The 22524-nt window shown below is 41.5% G+C and overlaps 1 protein-coding gene across 3 annotated transcripts in view; it reads left to right on the top strand.

The window, feature by feature from the left end:
- The window catches only part of DZANK1 (double zinc ribbon and ankyrin repeat domains 1), a 149815-nt gene that overhangs the window by 58592 nt on the left and 68699 nt on the right, over positions 1–22524 (top strand). For all 3 annotated transcript variants that reach the window (XM_033937444.1, XM_033937446.1, XM_033937443.1), the window contains exons 11-13: positions 4594–4707; positions 7749–7841; positions 17747–17869. In XM_033937444.1, coding sequence (XP_033793335.1) covers positions 4594–4707; positions 7749–7841; positions 17747–17869 — 330 coding nt within the window. The remainder of the gene's footprint in view (positions 1–4593; positions 4708–7748; positions 7842–17746; positions 17870–22524) is intronic.

The following is a 22524-nucleotide window of genomic DNA, read 5'->3' as shown; positions in this document are numbered from 1 at the left end:
TCTATTTGAAAGATGTGTCTACTGGCAAGGAAATGTATATTATAGTATTGGACATTATCTGATCCTCCAGCATATTAGCAATGGAGGAATTAACTATATCTTATACTAGGACAAGCAAGCAGCATATTCTCACAGATGGGTGATGTCATCCATGGAGCCCAGTCTGGACAGTGCAAAAGTGCACTGTCATTTTGCGCTCCTTTTACTAAGGTGTGCTAGCATTTTTAGTGCACGCAGGATATTACCGTGCGCTATGCGGCTAGAACTAACGCTAGCTCAATGCTGGCGTTAAGGTCTAGCACGCGCAGCAATTCAACGTGCGTTTATGCCCTAACGCAGCTTAGTAAAAGGAGCCCATACCACACATGCGTGAATGCCTTCCCGCCCAATGTCGGCTTGCGGGACCATCAGTTCTTAATTTTCCACAGAGCTAAGAAGGTGTGTGTTGTTGGAGTCTCTCCCAATTGTGCTATTTTTTTTCCTTTTATGTGCCTTCCCATATAAATTTTCATTGATTTCCTTTTCTTTGATATTTAATTTATTTTCTCAGAGTTTTGCCCCAAATTTTTACTTTTTCATTTTTGGGCTTTCAGATAAAGACCTATTTCGTCCCCCCTGGAAGTTGTAAAGCTTTTAACTTTGTACATTGCTTTGAAGTATGATTAAGCAATTAATCAAATTTTAAATAATAAAACAAGAAGAATGGTCCATCCAGTCTGCTCATTAGTTATAACATTAAAAATACATGATTAAATTAACTTGTCTCTTCTTTGATATTTCTGGGTCATAGATTGTAAAGTCCACCTGGTATTGTCTTTAATCCACCTGGTATTTCTTTAATTCAATTTCAGGGAGCCCATTCCTTTTCAAACCTTTCAGTTGTCTACAGATAATTCAGAACACAGCCGTAAAATTAATTTATAAAGCAAAAAAGTTTGACCATGTTTCCCCTCTCTTAAAAGATGCGCATTGGTTACCTATCGGCCACAGGATCATGTTTAAAATATTGTTTCTTATATTTAAGACATTAGCATCTAATGAACCACAGTTCATTTCCAAATCACTGATTCCTTACAAACCTAAACGTTCCCTGCGATCATCTGAACAAAATCTCCTCTCGGTACCGTCATTAAAGATTATTGGGACCAGAAGATCAGATATTTTTACAGTTATGGGCCCTCAATGGTGGAATACTCTGCCTCAGTATATTCGATCTGAACAAGATATTGTAAAATTTAAAATACTGTTAAAGACCCATTTATTTAAAGATGCCTATGATTTTTAACATTAGTTTTTTCAACTAATTTAAAATTTGTTTATTTCTTTACATTGTGTTTTGGTTTTATAAATCCCCTCCTTTTGTTTTTTCCTTTTTTAACTAATCCCAAATATTGTAACTTTTAACCCTATTCCTCAAACTCATGTCTGTATTGTTTTAAATTTGAAATTTGAATTTATTTTGTAAGTTTCTTCTATCTAAATTATAATATGTACATCGCCTAGAAACTGTAATAGGCGATTCATCAAAAATTAAATAAACTTGAAACTTGAAACTTGACTCAGAGTGAAAGTTCTCTTCTACCTACCAATCTACAGTATCAGCACTTTACAGCCTCGTTCCTGATTCCCCTTGTGTGATAATCTCTCTATTCCGGTATCAATCACCATAACCTTTAAAACTATGTTAAAAACTTTCTTCTTCCGAGAAGCTTCTGGCCAAGATTTGGTTGAATCTGAGTTCATTCATATTTTCTGATGGATTTTGAGGTCATTAACAGGGCAGGATTAACCAATAGGCCAAGTAGGCACATGCCTAGGGCCTAGGGGAGCCCGATGAAGGAGGGCATCAACATTGTTTTTTCCAAATGGCGATGGGCCCCTCCAGCATCGATCGGCAATACGGGCCCCCCGATCGGCAACGTGGGCCACACCCTAATTGGCAACGCAGCCCTCCCCCATCGACAGAAAGTAAGACAAGCAAGCAACGCGGGTAAGAAAGGCAATGGGAACTGTAATTGTGCAAGCGGTGCTGCTTGCCCAAAGCTTCCCTCTGACGCAGCTTCCTGTTTCCGCCTGGGCGCATGGTGGGGTGGGGTGGGGCAGGGGGCCCAGTGTACTTGTGTGCCTAGGGGCCCTCGATGAATTAATCCTGCCCTGGTCATTAATCAGCAGTCCTGTGATTTTTTATTAGTTAATGATGTATTATTGTGCTCATTTAGGTGTGAGTGTTGTCTTGTATGATTGGTTTTGTATGGATTAGGTCTATCCTATTTAATTATGGAGTTTTTTTATTTTGTTTTATATTGATTGTATTTTTGTGAACCGCTTGGACCAGTCATATGAATAAGCGGTATAACAAGTTTTAATAAAACATAAACATAACTTCTTGAGCAACTCTCTACACAATAATTCTACCACTTCATGTGGATACAGTTTACCTGCTGGTATCTCCTAAAGGACTGGATTCCAAACATATATCCTATATCGTTAGTGCTGCATTACCTTTTCTATCTCTTATCTCTCAAAAAAAATTTAATTAATTAAGGGAGACAATAAACAAGAACACTTTAGTACATGCTCATCAGTGCCCTTCAGCACCATATCTCAAGACTTCAGTGCCTTATAGGTACCTTTGGTCACCAACCCTCTTGACTACATATCCGTTGCTTTCTTACTTCATAAAGGGCCTCATGACGTCAAAGCCTCCAAGCCAACCTCCTTCAGTTGCTTAAAACCCTCAAGTTGTCCTCTTCATTTGCTGAAGCCTCCATTTCATGGTGACTTCATCTCTCCAGAAACTTACTTAGACAGTAGTCTTCTCCCATTGCATCACTGCGATGCACCAATTCAGAGGATTCCAATCTCTACTTCATGATCCGCTTCACACATTTTCTCAAGATAGAGTTGTTCTTCTCACTCATCTTAACTTCCTACTAGATGTAATCTCCAGTTTTCATCTCAGCCAGCTTTCTTCTCCAGTCCACATTGTCTCCTTGGGAGAACTGTAATTCATTATTGGACTGTAAACCTGCCTTGACTTTCTCCCTACATTGAACTACTCCAAACTACAACTTCTCTGTTACTGTCCTTTAATCCCTAACAGACTAGGAGCTTCGATAATCAAAAAGTCAATCTCTCCATAGTCAACCGATACCATATGATGCTGCCATGCTCAGGCTTGGCTGCCACTGGACAGCAGTGCTCCAGCGCCTGAAATAACAGCAGTGGCAGCCTTAGTAGTTTATTCCATTTCTCCTCCATTGTGGACATGAAGCACTCTTAAGTCCCTACTCCATATTGTCACATCCCATTTCTGTCTGGAGACCAATTCCAGATGGGATAGTCGGTTTGTCCAAACAGTAAAAAAAAATAAAATTCTCTATTTAGTTACCAACTTCCCTCTGTACCATTTGTAATAGAGAGTCATATCTGTGAGTCATATCTGTGAGATTAGGCTACCTGCTTGTCCTGGGATAAAGCACAGTTACTTACCTGTAACAGGTGTTATCCAGGCAGATATGCTCAGAACCCTCCCACCTTCCCTAATTGGCTTCTTAGCTTGTTTACTGAACTGATGGTCCCTGCAGGAAGGCACTGGAGCATGCACGGTACAGACAGTCTTGAAACTTTTAGGAAATTAAAGTGACAGTACACTTTTGCACTGTCCGTATCAGGCTCCGTAGATGATGTCACCCATCTGTGAGAATATCTGCCTGCTGTCCCTGGGTAACACTGTGCTTTCTTGCAAGTTGGGAAGCAAAAAATGCCAGAGGCTCTCCAAAATGGAAAATCATTTTTTGTTGGTGTAGCAAGCTTACTTAAATATATTAAATGTGAGAGGATGAAGTTTACTGTTAAACTGTCTATGATATTTTAATTTTGAGTGGGAGAAGCTAGGTAGGCCTACCAGGAGTTGAATGCAGGGGGTATGGAGGAGGGGGAGGGAAGGGTGTTTCTGACACATAGAAGCTAAGGGTCATAAGAATCAAGGCGGGAGTAACATCACGAACTTGCTGCCTCAAAGTTTCCAAGTTTATTAAGTATTTGATTAATTGCTTATTCCGCATTCTAAGCGATGTACAAAACATTAAAATATTAAATTACAATAATCAAAGGGAAACAGACAATGTAAATATGACTAACAAGACAAAACAAATGATACAAGAGGAAGGGAATAGGAAAAGAAATACAAGTTTAAAAATAGTAAAGAATCCCTGCATCATGTCGGCTATCCCTACATCATGTTGGCTATCCTGATGTCACTTCCTGAGCGTGGGGCCCGGAAGTGATGTCAGAAAGAGGTGACACTGACACGGGCAGCAAGTTCATAATGCTGTTCGCTGAGGAAAAATTAAAGAGGTACAAGGGGAAGGAAGGGAAGGGGTGCATGATTGTAATGGGGAGGAGCTGGGGGGGGAAGGCTACCAAGACCATGTCTGAGGCGGACTGCCCTCCCCGGCACCCTCCTTTACTACACCACTGCTGTATGGCAACTATTGTTTTTTTCTCCTATCACTGGGTAGTTGTGACCTGAAAATTCCTTTTATGATGCTTTAACTTCTCTAATCAAATGTATTTGCTTTGTTATTACAGATGGGACTCTGTGTCGAATGCAGGACCATGGTGCCAATGAACACACCCACTTGTATTGTGTGTGAGGCCCCTTTGTTTTCACAGTTGCAGCCCCAGGCCAGCATCCATCTAAAGGTAATCATTTCAAAGTCGCACAGCTTTAAGAGACAATATGGGTTGGAAACTAGGGTCTAGAATTATAGAATAAGGTGCAAAATTGTCTGAAAATCAGATGTGTTCTCACAGATGCACTGTGATATCATATAGGTGCAAGTTTCATCTGCAGTGCAATTTAATATCTATATGAGTTGACAAAGAGAAAAAGTTCTGTAAAGAGTTGACTTTTACTTGACTCATAGCCATCAAGGTTTCTGAAAAATTGCCATATCAGTGTTCTAAGGGCTAGTTATAGAAGGAAGTGAGCATTCAGAACAATTGCATGGGGCCCTAGCACTATAAGAGGCTGTCTTGGCAAAGTTGCATGGCATCACTGATGCAGGATTTCATGGAATCAGACATTTATCCCGTTTCTTAGCTTCTGCCTTGGATTCCAGTGTGTTTGACATCAGCCATATTGCTGATATTTACAGTCTGAGTTGGTTTTAAATGAAGCATATGTGGTTTATAAAACAGGATGTGAATGGCTGGTGATTCTTAGTACAGTACTGAAAAGCTTAATACACGGCAAAGTTCAGCAACTGATTATTATGAATTTCAAGGGCATTAGAAATATGCTGTAAGCAAGAATTGTACTTTATATAAAAATGATCTATATAACCCAAGAATACATAAGAACTGCAAAACTGGGTGAGACCCAAGCATTCTGACTCCATCAGTGGCAGACATTTGGTGAGTAGAGGAAATTATAGAGCCTGTATAGAGTTGTTTACTCCTATCATCCATGGAATCCAGCATGGACAGTCAAAAAGTGAACTGTCACTTTAAAACTTGAAGACTGCCCATACCGTGCACATGCTGGTGCCTTTGTACCCAATGTCAGCTCGCAGGACCATCAGTTTTCTACAGAGCTGAGAAGCTGTAATTTAGAGGGTCTCTAAGTACTTCAAATTTATTGTCTTTTTGTTCCTTTCCGTTCTTATTCTCTTTTCATTTTGGTCATAATTTTACTTTTTTTTTTCTTTTCCTTCTATTCAGTTTTAAATTTTTTATTTTTTTCACCAACTTCATTTTTTGGGCCTTTGGGATCTTTTCAGCCTGTTTTCAGGCCAGGAGCATTCATGTTTTTTTTGTATTCCATCTACTTGACCTCTCTGGACCACAGAGTCCTTTGATTTCACACCAACGGTTTTTCCATCGATGTCCAAAGCTCTTAGTGGCTTCAAGCGGTACACTCTATGCAAAAGGACCACATAACCGTTATGTCCAGTGCCTAGGTCCTGATCATCAAGACATTTCCTGCATGCTCTGCTCTCATTTGCAGAAGAGGTTGCTTAAAGCCAGGAAGTTGAAATTCAACAAACTTTTCAGTTCAACTTTGGATACTCTGACACTGACACATAACCCTGTACTACTCTGGCATCAACATCGGCACTGACAGTTCATTCCACCTCTTCATCGTCAGTGCTCCTTCATCGGGGGAACCTCGTAAGAAAACTAATAAGCATGACCATGTCTCCCCCTCCAAGCAGGCATCAGCATTGTCTCAGACTTCATTAGCATTAACACACTCCAAGCATCCAAGCATCAATGCCTGATCACCATCTTTTCAGTTGGTGCCTCTGAGGCATGCTTCGACATTGAGATCCTCAACACTTTGACACCCAACATAGCCAGTGCCTTGCAAATATCATCTGTACTGTAGCCATTTCTGCAAGAACAGCTTCAAATACTGTTGTAGATTGAACTGGCTGGGATGTTGCAGTTGCACCTTGTTCAGCCCACTGTATCAACATACCCAGTCTCAGCCCAGTCCAAGTAATGCCGTCCATCTCCATGGAGGCATCATTCTGGGACAACATGACATCAAGCAACCAAGTCAAGGAAATACATGCATCCTCTTCTAGAGAACAAAGTTCATTTTCACATTCTTGATGCTTATTTTAACATTTGCCTCTACAGTCTCCTCGATGCTCACCTCGACGTTGTACATCTACAAGGGCTGACATCAAGGAGTATGGCTCAGACCTGTCACTATGCTCTTCAATAACTATCCTGATGAGTGCAGATGAATCATACAGAATACCATCTACTCCACCTCCTCATTGACGATCAGTTCCTGAAAGTTTGTCATTTACAAATTTTATCAGGCAGATGGGAGAGGTGCTTCCAATCAATATAGAGTCTGAGGCAGAGCCTCAAATAGAATTTATAGAAGCTCTGCTAAGCTTTGATTTTACCACATTCTCACAACCTTCCCACCTCCCCTAGTTGACTTCTTAGCTTTGTTAGTGAACTGATAGTCCTGTTAGCTGACGTTGGGGTGGGAAGGCACCAGCATGGTACAGGTGGTCTTAAAGTTTTAAAGTTACAGTACACTTTTTGACTGTCCATGCTGGATTCCATGGATGACGTCACCCACATGTTAGAATATATACCTGCTGTCCTCGGAAAATACCTGCTACAGGTGAGTAACTATGTTGACTTGCTGTCTTACTGACAATAACAGCTTTGAGGGCAATAGTCAAAATCCATTCCCATGGGTAGGGCAGAATTTTATCCATGGAAGTTAGGGCTTTGACAGTTCTGCAGGTCAAAGGATGGGCATTGCTTTGTAGTATGGATGCTTTTATTTGCAGAATGAGGATATAGTGTCAGTAAAGTGAGGACAGAGATCGGAGTTACACATATAGAACTAAGCACGTATTTCTGATGGAAAAAATGAATGCATAGAAAAAACAGGTGCCTTCTCTGTGTGTAATTTTCTTTGGTGTAGTAATTGAAGCAAATGTCTGTGCAGACTTTGGCTTTGATTATTGAAGCAAGTGTTCTCAGCATTTGAACCAGTACATGTAGTGTACCTTTGATGATAATTTTAATTAGGCTTTTAAAAATGTAATTCTTATTGGATTTAAGATAATTTTCCGATAGCTCATATAGCATACAGTACAGTTACTTCACTTTGAGCATGCCATTTGTAAAGATGACGGTATAAATATTTATCTGTCAGCATCAATTTCATCTGAATAACTATGTGCTCTCTTTCTAATTTGTTAAAGGGGAAAGCAATCTGCAGGTACTGTGGAACAGGGAACCCAATTAATCTAAAAAATTGTGTTACCTGTGAAAGTAGATTACCTGAAAGACAAATGGTAAGCTGTCTTAACATACGTAATATAACAAATTTATTTGTATACCGCAATGAGCTACATCAAAAATAGAGGAAACTAACCTAAATAATCATTTTGTATTAATGATATCAGACCCAACCCTAGTAGAGTAATAAGCTTTATGTTTTTCTTTTTTTTAATATTCTTTATTCATTTTTAAAACTTCAATTGTGCACAAAAGATGATGCATTTACATAAATTATTATCATTACAGCACAATATACTTAATAGAATAAAGACAAGACTTATTTTCTCCCACCCACTTTCCAATTTACCAACACCTCATAAAAATACTTATAATCAACCCTTCTATATGTCTTAACAAATGGTGGAATATAGAACAAAATACAAGTTTAAACATCTACCAAATTTTGACTTTTTACCCGACAGTCTAAAATTTCTAAATCCTTAGTCAATCTTGATTCTAATAAAGTAAACTCAAAACAAACCTTCAGAATGATAGCTATACCACCTTCTCATCCACTGTCCCTACATAAGGAAATTATTCTATATCTAGGAGGCAATAAATCACCAATTAAAGGATCATTCTTAGATGTTAACCAGGTTTCAGTTATAAATAAACAACCCAATTGTTTTTCCTCTATCCAGTCCTTAATCAACGGAACCTTATTTCTAACTGATCTTGAACTGAAATGTGAGCATGGAATGTTATTGAAATCAGCAGTAGGAAATGCATTTATTAAATTAATAGATTTTTACTCACGTTCTCTTCTTCGCTGAAATAGTGGGAAATTATGCCTATTAAGCACTTCAATAGAGGTCCATATTCAGTGCAGTTTATTAATGTCTGGGAAAGAGGAAATGGTTTATCATACTTGGTTAATCTTCTGTAAGAGTAATGGACCAGGATAGGTTCAGCAAGCAAGGTGTTAACCTCCCTGATTTTAGAAAATATTTTGAGTTACTACTGTATTTTGTAATTGAATGCTGTGGTGTCTTTAACTCTTTCAATAAAAATTGATAGAATAAAAAAATGGTAACAGAGAGGTTATAATCTACAGCAGAGCTGCCCAAGTCCGGTCCTCGAGATCTACTGGCAGGCCAGGTTTTCTGGATATCCTCAATGAATATGCATGAGAGAGAGATTTGCATGCCAAGAAGGCAGTGCAGGCAAATCTCTTTCATGCATATTCATTGTGGATATCCTGAAAACCTGGCCTGCCAGTAGATCTCGAGGACCAGACTTGGGCAGTCCTGATCTACAGGATAGTTAGTTTGACCTTGGCAGTGGGAAAATGAATGGAGACTTTACTGAAGGAAAGCATAGTGAAGTCTATATAAGACAGTGATTTCACTAGAGGGAATTTGTGTGAAACAAATCTGATTGATGTTTTTGTTTAGGTAACAAAAGTATTAGATCAAGGGCATGTGCTGAATATGGTTGATTTGGATTTCACAAAAGTTTTGATACTACCCTATTTAAGGCTCAGGTATGAACTGAGTAGTCTGTATGGTCGGTTCTAAAGTGATAAACTGAATTAGAAACTGGTTGAGTGATACTTATAGACAATAATGCAGTATTCTTCAGTGCCAGTCCCCATTGAACTTAAGTGTGGACCCTGACTGTTCCCATGAACACATTTTTATTCACAGATCAACAATATGTACAGGACTTGTACAAAATATCTACGATATGTAAATTTTTTCTTTACCAAAGAGCTCTCAGATACCTGCACTGTTAAATCATACTTGATTTTCCTAACAGCTTATGCAGGCAAAGGATATCTTTCATTAAGCTCTATGTTTTAAAAAAAATGCTAATAAGTGCTTATGCAGATGATATACTGCTTTATTTGAGGAATCCAGAAACTACCATTCCATGCTTGCTTGAATTGATAGAGAAATTTGGAAAGTTTTCAGGATATAAGATAAATTGGAGCAAGTCAGAAATTCTTCCACTTAATGTGCATTGTACTAAAGGATTATTTGATTCATTCTCATTTGTATGGAAAGAAGATGGATTAAAATATTTAGGTATTAGAATAAAAAACACACTGGAAGACACAGTCAAGGAGAATGAAAATTTTTTATTAAAAAAAGTAACAGAAATGTGTGAGCAATGGAATCTTCTACATCTTTCTTGGGGGGGGGAGAGTCCAAAATATTAAAATGATGATATTGCCTGTGGTTTGTCTTTTTTATAAAAAATTAAATAGTATTCTTACAAAATTTGTTTGGCTGGGTAAAATGCCTAGAATTGCCTTAGTATCTTTACAAAAATCAATTGTGGAGGGTGGGATAAATTTTCCAAATTTTTATAGGTATCATCAAGCTTATATTTTACACCAGGGTATGTATTGGGTCCTCCCAGAGCTCATGGAAAACATCCCAGATTGGTTGTATTTGGAATGGCGACTCATGTTTCCTTTACATCCATCTCATGTTCTCAGTATAAAAATGCCTAGAATATATAAAGAGAATAGAATATTGATGGATACATGGAAAACATTACGTTATGTCAGCAATTTAACACCTAACCCAATACACAAATCAATAAATCAATCTATTTGGCTAAACTCCAAGATTCAAATTGGCGGTTTTAAAATCATATGGAAGCATTGGATTATTGCAGATATACGAACGTTAAATGATGTTATTTCAAATGGTAAACTGCTTGATTTTTCACAGTTGCAACATAAATATGGTCTAAATAAATCACAAAGTTTTAAATGGTTGCAGCTGAAGCAGGCTATTCAGGAAGGGTTCCCTGAATGGAAAAATCTTAGCAATCAGTATAGTCTGGAATTCTTATGCTTTCAGGCGGATTTTTTGGGACACCAGGCTGCACAATGGTATAAATTGATATCTGGATTTATGAATAAAAACCCAAAGACTGGTCTTAGAGACATTTGGAGCATTGAGATTAAGCATCAAATTTCTGCATCTCAATGGCCACAAATTTGGTCTTGGAGAATGAGATGTACAGTAGAGAATGATACGGGGAAAAAATCTGTCCCCGTCACTGCACCGTCCCCGGCCCACCATCCTCTGCACCGCCGTTCCCTTCACCGCCCCGTTACCGTCACCGCCATCCCTTTCACCGCACCGTCACCATCCCCGCAGCATCCATATAAGCCTCAGTACTGCGAAACACCATGAAGACAGAAGAGAGTTCTGCCACTATTACTACTGCACTGAGAATTTGTTTCAGTGCCTCTGCCCTGTAGTAAAAACCGAACATAAAATAAATCAATTAACTTGTCCTCCCTTTCAATGACGTGTCCCCCATGTTCACCTATAGCTCGAATCAGGTCAATTGTACACACTAAAAATGCAGGAGAATCTGGAAAGTGAGCGCAGGCAGGCAGTGATACAAAAACAGCAAACACCCGACCAACTGCAGTGTTTCGCCATTTCCCTCCCTCCATCTCACCTTAGATGTAGAGTGTGCCGGCTTTCTTTTTCGCCCAGCCGCATGTGCGGGTGCTCATTTGTTCAATATTCTCCTCTGACGCAACCGGAAACAGGAAGTTGCAAGAGAGGAGAAGATTGATCAACGCGAGCGTGGCTTGGTGAAAAAGAAAGCCGGCATACTCTACATCAGTGGTTTTCAACCTTTTTACACCCGTGGACTGGCAGAAATAAAATAATTATTTTGTGGACCGGCAAACTACTAGGACTAAAATTTTAAAACCCTGTTTCCGCCCCATCTCCGCAAGCTCATTCACCTCAGTAACTATAGAAAAATAGACAAATATAGTGCAAAATATAGACAGCAGATATAAATTCTCAAAACTGACACATTTTGATCACTAAATTGAAAATAAAATCATTTTTCCTACCTTTGCTGTCTGGTGATTGATTTCATGAGTCTCTGGTTGCGTTTCCTTCTGTCTGTGTATCCTTTCTTTCATTTCTTTCTTTCTGCACTCAAGCCCAAGAATTGTCCCTTTCTATTCCCTCCCTCTTTTCTTCCTATGTCCTTAGTGCCCCCGGTGCCTCCTTCCCATGTCTTTAGTGCCCCCAGTGCCTCCTTCCCATGTCCTTAGTGCCCCTTCCTGTCTTTAGTGCCCCCAGTGCCTCCTTCCCATGTCTTTAGTGCCCCCAGTGCCTCCTTCCCATGTCCTTAGTGCCCAGTCCTGTCTTTAGTGCCCCCAGTGCCTCCTCCCCATGTCTTTAGTGCCCCAGTGCCTCCTTCCCATGTCCTTAGTGCCCCTTCCTGTCTTTAGTGCCCCCAGTGCCTCCTTCCCATGTCTTTAGTGCCCCCAGTGCCTCCTTCCCATGTCCTTAGTGCCCAGTCCTGTCTTTAGTGCCCCCAGTGCCTCCTCCCCATGTCTTTAGTGCCCCAGTGCCTCCTTCCCATGTCCTTAGTGCCCCTTCCTGTCTTTAGTGCCCCCAATGCCTCCTTCCCATGTCTTTAGTGCCCCCAGTGTCTCCTTCCCATGTCCTTAGTGCCCAGTCCTGTCTTTAGTGCCCCCAGTGCCTCCTCCCCATGTCTTTAGTGCCCCAGTGCCTCCTTCCCATGTCCTTAGTGCCCCTTCCTGTCTTTAGTGCCCCCAGTGCCTCCTTCCCATGTCTTTAGTGCCCCCAGTGCCTCCTACCCATGTCTTTAGTGCCCATAGTGCCTCCTTCCTATGTCCCTCTCACTGCCTTCCACACTTTGTCCCACCCCCACCCCCAAAGCCTGCCTGCCTGTGCCTGTCTACCTTTCTCCCTCCCTAGCCAAAACCAGCCTGCTGCCTCCCTGCCGCTCAAAAAAAAAAAAGCCTCCGTCCTTTTCCCCTTATCTTATCGCCATGCTGCAGCTGCTAAAGCCGGAAGTCTTCTTTCCGACTCAATTCTGAAGTCGGAGAGGACGTTCTGGGCCAGCCAGGCAGCGATTGGCTGTCCCAGAACGTCCTCTCCGACATCAGAATTGATGTTGGATAGACTTCCTGTCGGCTTTAGTAGCTGCAGCATGGCGGAAGGAGCAGGAGAAAAGGAGAGGCTTTTTTTTTTTTCTTCGCGTGGACCGGCAGAAATTTAACCGGCGGTGCTCTTCCAATTCAAAGGTGAGGTGGAGGGAGGGAGATGGCGGGGACCGCGCGATCTTGATTGCCTCACTGCGGGGACAAGTCCATTCACCGCTCCAGGGGGCGGTGAATGGCCTTGTCCCCGTCCCGCAGAGGCCACTATTTTTTCTTCCCCGTTTTGGCGGTTTACCCGCGGCTAAACGCGGCTAGCCGCGGGTAACCGCCACCATGTCATTCTCTAATGTACAGTGTCTGCATCTATGAGACAAACTTGGTTCTTTTTGTTACATAGAGCATTTTGGACCCCAGTTAGATTACAAAAGTTGGATAGTTCTAAGTCTAATAGATGCTGGCACTGTAATCTGGAAGCAGGGACTCTAGATCATTTAATATATTTTTGTACCTGTATCATGGCCTTTTGGAAATCAATTTGGTCTCAAATTAATTGTTTATTAGAAAACCATGTAGCTCTATCATATGATACAATTCTATTTGGGACGTCTATGAGAATAAAAAGTCAAATTTCATCAAGCAATAATAAACTTTTATTAATAATGACAGGAGTTGCCATTCAACATATCACCAGTAATTGGAAAAATTACACCAGACTTAATTACACCTTCTGGTGGAATTCGTTGTGCCATATATAAAAAAAGGAAAGAACAATTGCCATACAAAAAGGGAATTATAATAATTTTAAAAAGATTTGGGGCTATTGATAACATATTGTAATGATTAGACACCTTTTTACACTAAAAGTATAATTATAATAATGGGAAAGGGGGGATATACAGTTATATTATTGGTTTTAATCAATAATTTTGAATATAACATATGTATGATATGCTTGATTTACAATATTTGTGGAAAGGGAGGGTGGGGGAAGGGCTTAATTTATGTATTTAAGATGATAATAGAAAAGAATTTCAAGTGATGTGTATGATTCAATTGATGTAATATTGTACACTTGATGTAAGATGAAAAAATGAATAAAGAATTGGGAAAAAAAATAAAAAGTGCTAATGCTTTGTGCAATAAACTCAAATAAAGTGCTATAGTGCTAGTAATATAACTGGAAACAGCACTTATCTTATGCCTTCCATTGTAGACAGATTTAACTCATTGTGCCCAACGGGCCAAGTTTCGCCTTGCTGTCGGCTTCTTCAGAGGTCTGACAGCAATGCAAAAAACGGTATCTGAGACTTCTTTGGTAAAGAAAAACATTTACATATCGTAGATATTTTGTATACAAGTCCTGTACATATTGTTGATCTGTTGATAAGTTGACTTGTTTCCATTGTGATATTTTTGAGTGGTTTCACATTTTTATTCAACCATGTCCTGAGACTTGCTGCTGGCACTACATCCATAAGTTGTTTTGTGGTTTTCTGTAATTTTAAACTGTCTACTTCTCTGGTTTTAAGTTTTTTATTCATTTTTCATATAACAACAAGTGTATCATAAAAATTCATACAATTGCATTAAGTATACACTTGATATTTCCATAACTTACTGTAAATACAACATATCATTATATAGTCCTTACTATAATTTTAGACATCATATAATATTTAATTAAATAATAATTAATCTGTCTACTTCTCAAGCTGCCACACTTTGTTTTTACACGACTGAAAGAGCAGTGAAGGAATCAGGACACTGTACAGTTCAGATTTACTGAAGAGTCATGTGGTACTGTTTGTTTCAAAGGCCAACAAGCTTCTGCCAGGGGGATTAAAAAATAAGCATTATGGCCAGTTTGAAGGGGTTAAGGGTAGAGATAGGATGATGAAAACTGACAGATATAAGTGGGAATGGGAACATGAATAAAGTCTGATTGGTGATCAGATGGAGAAGAATTTGTAATGAAGAGGAGCTGCAGAAAACATGTGGGGGGTGGGGGTGGAGGAATGAACTGGGGACATGGATAGAGAATGTGTGTAAAGGGATAGGGAAAGAGAGAGTATGGGGAAGTAGACTTGTACTACATGGGGCCCCCAAGCGTGCCTTAAGCTGAAGAAGGCATAGGCTGAAGACCAGCTTTATTAGTCATTAGTTAGTGGTATAGAAACTTTAAATAATAAACAATAAGAGTCACTAACCAGGACAAATTGCACCTGCAGTCAGAAAAGATGAATGCAGCTGATCTCAGCTAGAATATGTATGGTAAGCAGGTCTTGCTACAGCATGTGTAACCAGTGTTAGTCCTTGTGTATGTGACTAGTTTAGCAGGGTGTAAGGGAAGCGAATGGCTTGTCCTTAGTCCTCACGTTGCATCAGCAAAGCGTAGCTAGAGTGACCAAGTAGGATTACAAATTCAAAATAAAATATGTCTTGCCAAAATAAGTGTGAACTTTCTTGTTTATTCCACTAACTTCAAAACACAAGAGTTCATGTGGGTGTCTTCATTTGCACCCAAACTTAAACATAGAAACATAGAACATGATGGCAGAAAAGGGCCACGGCCCATCTAGTCTGCCCACACTAATGGCCCACCCCCTAACTACCTCCATGAAGAGATCCCACATGCCAATCCTATCTTTTCTTAAAATCTGGCACGCTGCTGACCTCAATTACCTGTTGTGGAAGATTATTCCAGCGATCAACCACCCTTTCGGTGAAGAAATATTTTCTGGTGTTGCCATGAAATTTCCCACCCCTGATATTTTTTGCGAAATCAGGCACAAATAATAACTTGGAGCCCTTATAATTTAAGTTTATGTCCATTTTTGCCAAGTTTAATATCTCAATTGCCTGTTGGAAACATAAAAGTTTGAAAATTAAAGGCTTTGGTCTTATTGACTTGCTGACCGTTTATATGGAATCCTGTGTGCTCGTTCTATTTCTAGGGGCTGTTTCAAATTTAATTGTAGTAGTTTTGGTAACAGGTTTTCCAAAAATTGAATAACATTCCCCCCTTCCAAATCTTCAGCTAAGCCAATAATTTTCACATTCTTTCTTTTTCCTCTGTTTTCATAGTCTTCCAGTTGTTTCTGCATTTCTTTTATAGTTTGACTATCAGCTTTGCATTGATTCAAATTCAATTCCAGTTGATCCATTTTATTTTCCAATAAAGTCATTCTTTGGTTAGCAACCTCCATCTGTCTATTTATGTTTAACACTTCTTCCTTTACTTCACTGATTTTATTTGCGTTATCTTGGAGCATTTTTTGTATATTCCGTAGTTCTGCCATTACTTCATTCTTATCCAGTATTTCCGTTGCTTCCTCCGGAAGAGGCGCTTTAGACGGTGTCACCTGATCATGTTTGACGTGCTTCACCGTCTCTCCCACTGTGAAAGCCCATCAATCTTTGCTTGCAGTGTACACACCATAGTCATAACTATTTCAACTTCATCAGGGAAGATAAAAGCCTCAAGATACTTTCAAAGATTCAAACCGTTGCCCAGGTTAGAGGAGCGTCACGATCACACCTCCATCTTGTGCGTGCGCCAAGCCACGCCCCCAACAGTAAAAATTTAGAAAACCAATCAAGAACAACCTGATTAAGTCCAATATCTGAAAGTAATTGAAGCAGAATATCATGATGGACTACGTCAAATGCCGCAGACAAACCGAATTGAAGCAGAATTGAACATTTATTTTGTAATCGTAATTGTTGGATTTTAGAAAGAAGAGAAATCAATATGGTTTCAGTACTTAAATTAGAACGAAATCCATGTTGAAAAGGTTGGAGTAGTGAAAATTTCTCCAGGTAATTGGTAAGTTGACCAGCTACAATTGATTCTAGCAAATTTGTCAGTAAAGGTATATTGGCAATTGGTCAATAATGAAAGGGGATAATAGGATCTAAATCTGAGTTTTTCAGAAGAGGAAGGAGTGTTATTTGCTCCATAGATTGTGAAAAGTATCCTTTTTCCAATGAGTAATTCAGTAAAATGGTCAGCCACATTATAGCCTGAGAATGAAAAATAAGAAAAAGATATGATGGAAAAGGGTTCAGTGAACATTTACACTTTCTCAACTTTTCACACAATTTGGAGACTTGGGGCTCCTTTTACTAAGCTTCACTAGCGGTTTTAATGCGCGCTGGATGCTAACGCCTCCATTGAGCTGACATTAGTTTTTGGCACGTAGCGCGGAATTAGCGCATGTGGCAATGTAGCGCATGCTAAAAACGCTAGCGCACCTTAGTAAAAGGAGCCCTTGGTGTTCAGATACTGAATTAAAAGAACACCAATAGCAATCAACTGGTGTCTCCATTGTGAGATTGTTGGAATGTGAGAAGAAATATCCAATATCTCCTATGGGAAAAGATTGCCTAATGAGAGAGGTTTTATCTTGAAAAAACAGGCTAAAACGTTGGCAGATGGAGAATCTCTAGTTAGCTGGAAAATATAGTCCAAAATTGACAGGGGTCAATATTCAGTCAGTGGCTGCCACTGGTGTTATGCCTAGAAATTCAATGCTGGGCCATGTCAAGGATTTAGCATTAAATTTCTGGGTTTGTGAAGCCAGCTATACCATAGGTGGTTATACATGATATTCAGCACTTAACTGGCTATGGAGTACTGCATAAACATAGAATTAACTTTTTTGCAGTCCTATTTATGTGGTTACCCTGGATGATTAAGTTCTGAATATCAGCATTTAACCAGTCAAAAGTCAACTCCACCCCCAGAATACTCCCAAAATAGCTAGTTTTGCGTTAGATGTTAACTGGAAATTTTCAGTGGCATTAACCAGTTAAGTGTCGCTAAAAATGGCAGGTTAGCTCCAAACAGGTGATTTAATCAGCCAAGAGCCATTTCTGGCTGGTTAAATCACTTTGAATATTGACCCAACAACTTATGAACATCTAAGAATAGAAGCCCTAATTATAACTTGTTGCCTGAAACCATGCTGAGAATCATTTCTTCTTTCCACTGGCTAACTTGCTGTTTATTTTTTCTAGCCTATCTTCAGTGGAGAGTGTGCACCCCCTGTTCCAAATCAACTAGGGAAGATGCAGTCTTGTTCAAAATGTGGCCGTGTTAACCATGCAGATGCTCGCTTTTGTGACTGGTGTGGTGTCAAGGTGGGCATCTCGTGTTGTAAGCCTCATAACTAGAACTCCTGTGTTAATCCACATATGGAAAAAACACCAGATAGCATGATAAACTAGAGAATGGTGATGTGCGCTGTTTAATTATTCCTTACTTTTTCATCAGTCACATGCAAAAATAGAAAAAGACAGGCAGGCCCATCTCTGATGTTGATCTCATTCATCATGAGATATGCATCAGAAGTGGGCCAACCCATGCTATTCCGGCATGCTTACATGCAGGCAGAGAGGAGGGATAAACAGTGACTTTATGAGTTCCTACAGTTCGTGCACAGCTGCAAATATATACACCAGTCTTGGCTCCTGCAAAGTCAGAGGAAGTCACTACACCATGCTGTCAGATATCCACACACAGGAGTCAGAAAACACTCTGCTAGTTAAGGGAGTGAATGAGAGAGAAGCGGGAGGCACATGCTAGGGGGCCAAATTAGAGAATGACACAGGAGAAAAATTTATCTCCATCCCTGTTCCTTCCCTGTGAGCTCAGTCCCCATCACTGCAAGCTTGATCCCCATCCCTGTGAGCTTGGTCCTCGCCCCGTCTTCACAAGCCACCTGATCCTATCCACACAAGCTTTGAATAATTATAATTATGATTGAACTTATAATTATATTGAACTTATTTTATTAAAGTATAAAAAGAAACAATATTGTGTATAATTATCATTTATAAACACAAATAATACAGAACAAGGATCTACAAAACCACGATCTCCCCTCCCTTTCAGAAATATCCCCTCCACTATTGAGAAAACTGAATAAGCCAAATTATTACAGAATGCTACACAGAAAAATCATGCTAACAGAATACCGCAGTCACACATGACAGGAATAGTGTTAGGTGAGTTCAATAGGGCAACTGCCCCCTGGTCATAGAGAGTCCTACGTCAGCTAGAAGGCAAAACCAGAAGTTAGAATGGCAGGAGGGACTCGGCTGGAAGAAGGTCCCGGAGTAGGCCTGCATGTTGCCTTTTTGTCGATGAAGCTTAGAAGCTGGTAGACCCTTCGTAGGAGGCACAAAGGGGCCAACCTGTCCAGGAAGGGTGGGGAGGGGGCGCAAAGAGGCTGTTATCCAGGAGGGGTGGGGAGGGAGGTGACTCTTGGCAGATTCTTTACTGTGGGGACAAGGCCATTTACCACTCTGCAAGGTGATGAAAAGCTTTGTTCTAGAGGTCTGCACGGGAACGGGGATCGCGGGGATCCCGCGGGTCCCGCGGGGATCCCGCGGGTTCCCCCCCTGGCCCACGGGACTCCCACGGGGACGCCCCCTGGCCCACGGGACTCCCACGGGGATGCCCCCCTGACCCACGGGACTCCCACGGGGACGCCCCCTTGCCCACGGGACTCCCACGGGGATGAAAACAACCTACCTAAATTCTGGCGATGCAAGTCTGGCGATGCAAGTCTGGCGTCGGGTCGGGAAATAGCCATGTTGAGCAGTGAGCTCAGCACGTACACAGATGAAAGCCTTGCTTGCTGATTGGTCCGGCGGCCCCGCCCCACCGTGCCGCCGGACCAATCAGCAAGCAAGGCTTTCATCTGTGTACGTGCTGAGCTCACTGCTCAGCATGGCTATTTCCCGACGCGGGCATTAGGCTGTTTTTTGTCATTTCGGGTGGGGGATGGCAGCGGCAGCGGCAGCAGCAGCCTGAAAAAGAAATCATCCTGGCCGGGTTCGGTGTCATGCTCCGGAGCTTCTACAGCCTTCCTATCTCCCTCTCCCTTCTACCTGCGGCTCTCTTCGGCAACAACGATCGACACAAGCTTCTGGCGTCGGGGCCTACCCTCTGCGAGTCCCGCTTGTTTCAACTTCCTTTTTCCACAAAGGTGGGACTCGTAGAGGGAAGGCCTCGATGTCGGCAGCTTGTCTTGATCACCGCTGCTGACGAGTTGCTTAAGAGAGCCGCGGAGCAGGGGGGTGTTGCCAGGTGCAGGTAGAAGGGAGAGGGCCAGATGCAGGACTCGTGGGTGAGGGAGGAGAAGAGAGAGGGGAGAGAAACAAAAGGAAATATTTCATACTGGGCTGGGCCGGAGTGGAGGGAGGGTGGAAAGATTCTGGCTACAGGGTGCATTAACAATGGAAAAGGGGGGAAAGCTGAAAATGGAGATAGTGACACAAAGAAGAGAAAGGGTAAGCAGGACCTTCTGAATAAGGATAGAGATACAGAGGGGACATGAAGAGGAGGTGAAATAGAGACATAGAAGTAATGCTGAAAAAGTGTGTGTGGGGGGGGGGAGATAAAGACATTGAAAGGGCAAATGGTGAATATGGGGTAAAGACAAGGACAGAGACAAATGAAGATTCTGAAAAAGTGGTGAGATACGGATATAGGTGAGATGGACACAAAGAAGGGTGATGCTGGAAAATAGGTGGAATGGTAATTCTGACAGACACAGAAGGGAAATGCTGGATCAAGGAGAGATGGGGCTCAGGCTGGATGGAATGAGGAGAAATGCCTTGTTGGCCCGGAACTTCCTCTCCTACGTCAGAATTGACGTCAGGGAGCGGAATGCTGGTCAGCGCGACGCTTCTGCAGGGAAAGCTTGGGACAGCGGTGGCTTGGGGACTATTCCCCGATGGCGGTGGCAGCAAACCGAGTGGCTTGGGGGAGGGCACGGAGAAAGAAAGAAAGGGGGCAGACAGAGAGACAGAAAGAAGGGGGAACAGGGAGACAGAAAGAAAAAGTTGGGGGAGAGAATGAGGTCTGGAGGAGAGGAAACATACAGGAGGCTGAAAGAAAGGAAGAAAGATTGGATGCACAGTCAGAAGAAGAAAGTGCAACCAGAGACTCATGAAATCACCAAACAGCAAAGATAGGAAAAATGATTTTATTTTCAATTTAGTGATCAAAATGTGTCTGTTTTGAGAATTTATATCTGCTGTCTATATTTTGCACTATGGCTCCCTTTTACTAAACCGCAATATTGTTTTTTAGCGCAGGGAGCCTATGAGCATTGAGAGCAGCGCGAGGCATTCAGCGTAACTCCCTGTGCTAAAACCTACTATTGTGGTTTAGTAAAAAGGGAGGGGGTGTATTTGTCTATTTTTGTATTTTGTTACCGAGGTGACATTGCATAGAGTCATCTGCCTTGGGAAATGTATATGGCAGATATCTTTGTTTTGTGTTCAAAAGAAAAGGAAATGCATTTCTGGTTTTATTTCTACAGTGTTGAAGTACTTGTTGGCCCTTGCTGTGACTGGTGGGGATCCCCAAGCACCGCCAGCAGAGGACCTCCTCTAGAGATGGTCAGAACTCCCCTCCACCAAGCGCAGCAGTTGCTGGCAGCATCCATGAGCCACTGAGGTGCCAGCATCTGTGACTCAGGGACGCTACTGCTGCCTGCCAAGCTTGGCAAAAGGGACCCCAGGCCAACTGCAAAGGAAGTCCTCAGCTGACAGTTTGTGGGTTCTCATCAGCTGAGTATTTATATTTTATATTTACATTAGAGGTTCTGGTAGAAACCCATTTACAAAGTATGTATTCTTCCCAATTAATATTTCCAAATTAATAGTCTCTTTGCTTATTTGTAAATGGGTCTCTACCAGAGCCTTTAATTCAGTAGCATAATTAAATAAAATAACTATTTCTGAAGTTTATAGGGAAGGATGGTGACGGAGGGGATTCCTCGCGGGGACGGGTGGGGACGGAGGGGATTCCTCGCGGGGACGGGTGGGGACGGAGGGGATTCCTCGCGGGGACGGGTGGGGACGGAGGGATTCCTCACGGGGACGGGTGGGGACGGAGGGATTCCTCACGGGGACGGGTGGGGATGGGTGGGATTTTGGCGGGGACGGGTGGGGACGGGTGGGATTTCTGTCCCCGCGCAACTCTCTACTTTGTTCACATACCTGCGGCAAACAGATTATTTTTTTCCTCCTTTCCTGTGGGTTTGCCACGGCTCACTGCGGGAAACGGTCTCCGTGTCATTCTCTAGACCAAATTAAGAGAAGGGAAGGAGAAATGTTGGTGAAGAGGAATAAGGAAGAGGTATTTATATTACTTAGCACATATTTTTTTTTTTTCCTCAAAAGTTTATTGAAGAAAAGCAAAAAGATACAAACAATAAACAAGGCAACCAACATCCCATACAATCACATCCCCCACCCCGCCAAAAGTCATACTGGAATTCTTCAGTACGAGGCAAAACAGTCCAAAGCAAAACAAAACCCCATCCACATCCCCTCCCACCTCCCCTCCCCCCCAACCCCCTACCCCTTTGTGTGCAGAGATCTAACTAGGAACCACCAGAGTAGCTGGGTGAGACCACTTACATTACTTAATGTAAGGATCCCAAACCTTCAAAAACCGAGAGAGTCGATTATTCATGAGACCTGTCAATTTAGACATATGAAAAATAAAAGCTAATTCCCTAATTTACTTAGCACATATTCTACAGAAAGGTGTACATATGGATAGAGTGTGGGTGGGGCATGGGTGGGACTCGCATGTACTTACATAAAATACTATCAGTTACTTGCATATCTCTAGAACCTAGGTGTGCACAGTTACACCAGCTCTATAGTTAGCATAAGTACGAGCTCCTAAATATATGTACGTACTTTTGCTGTTATGCTAGTATTCTATATAGGAAATTAGTCATCTTTGTTCCTTTACAGAATAGGCTTCT

Source organism: Geotrypetes seraphini, chromosome 3, assembly GCF_902459505.1.
Source record: "Geotrypetes seraphini chromosome 3, aGeoSer1.1, whole genome shotgun sequence".
NCBI lineage: Eukaryota > Metazoa > Chordata > Amphibia > Gymnophiona > Dermophiidae > Geotrypetes > Geotrypetes seraphini.
This window is presented reverse-complemented; position numbering and strand designations above follow the sequence as displayed.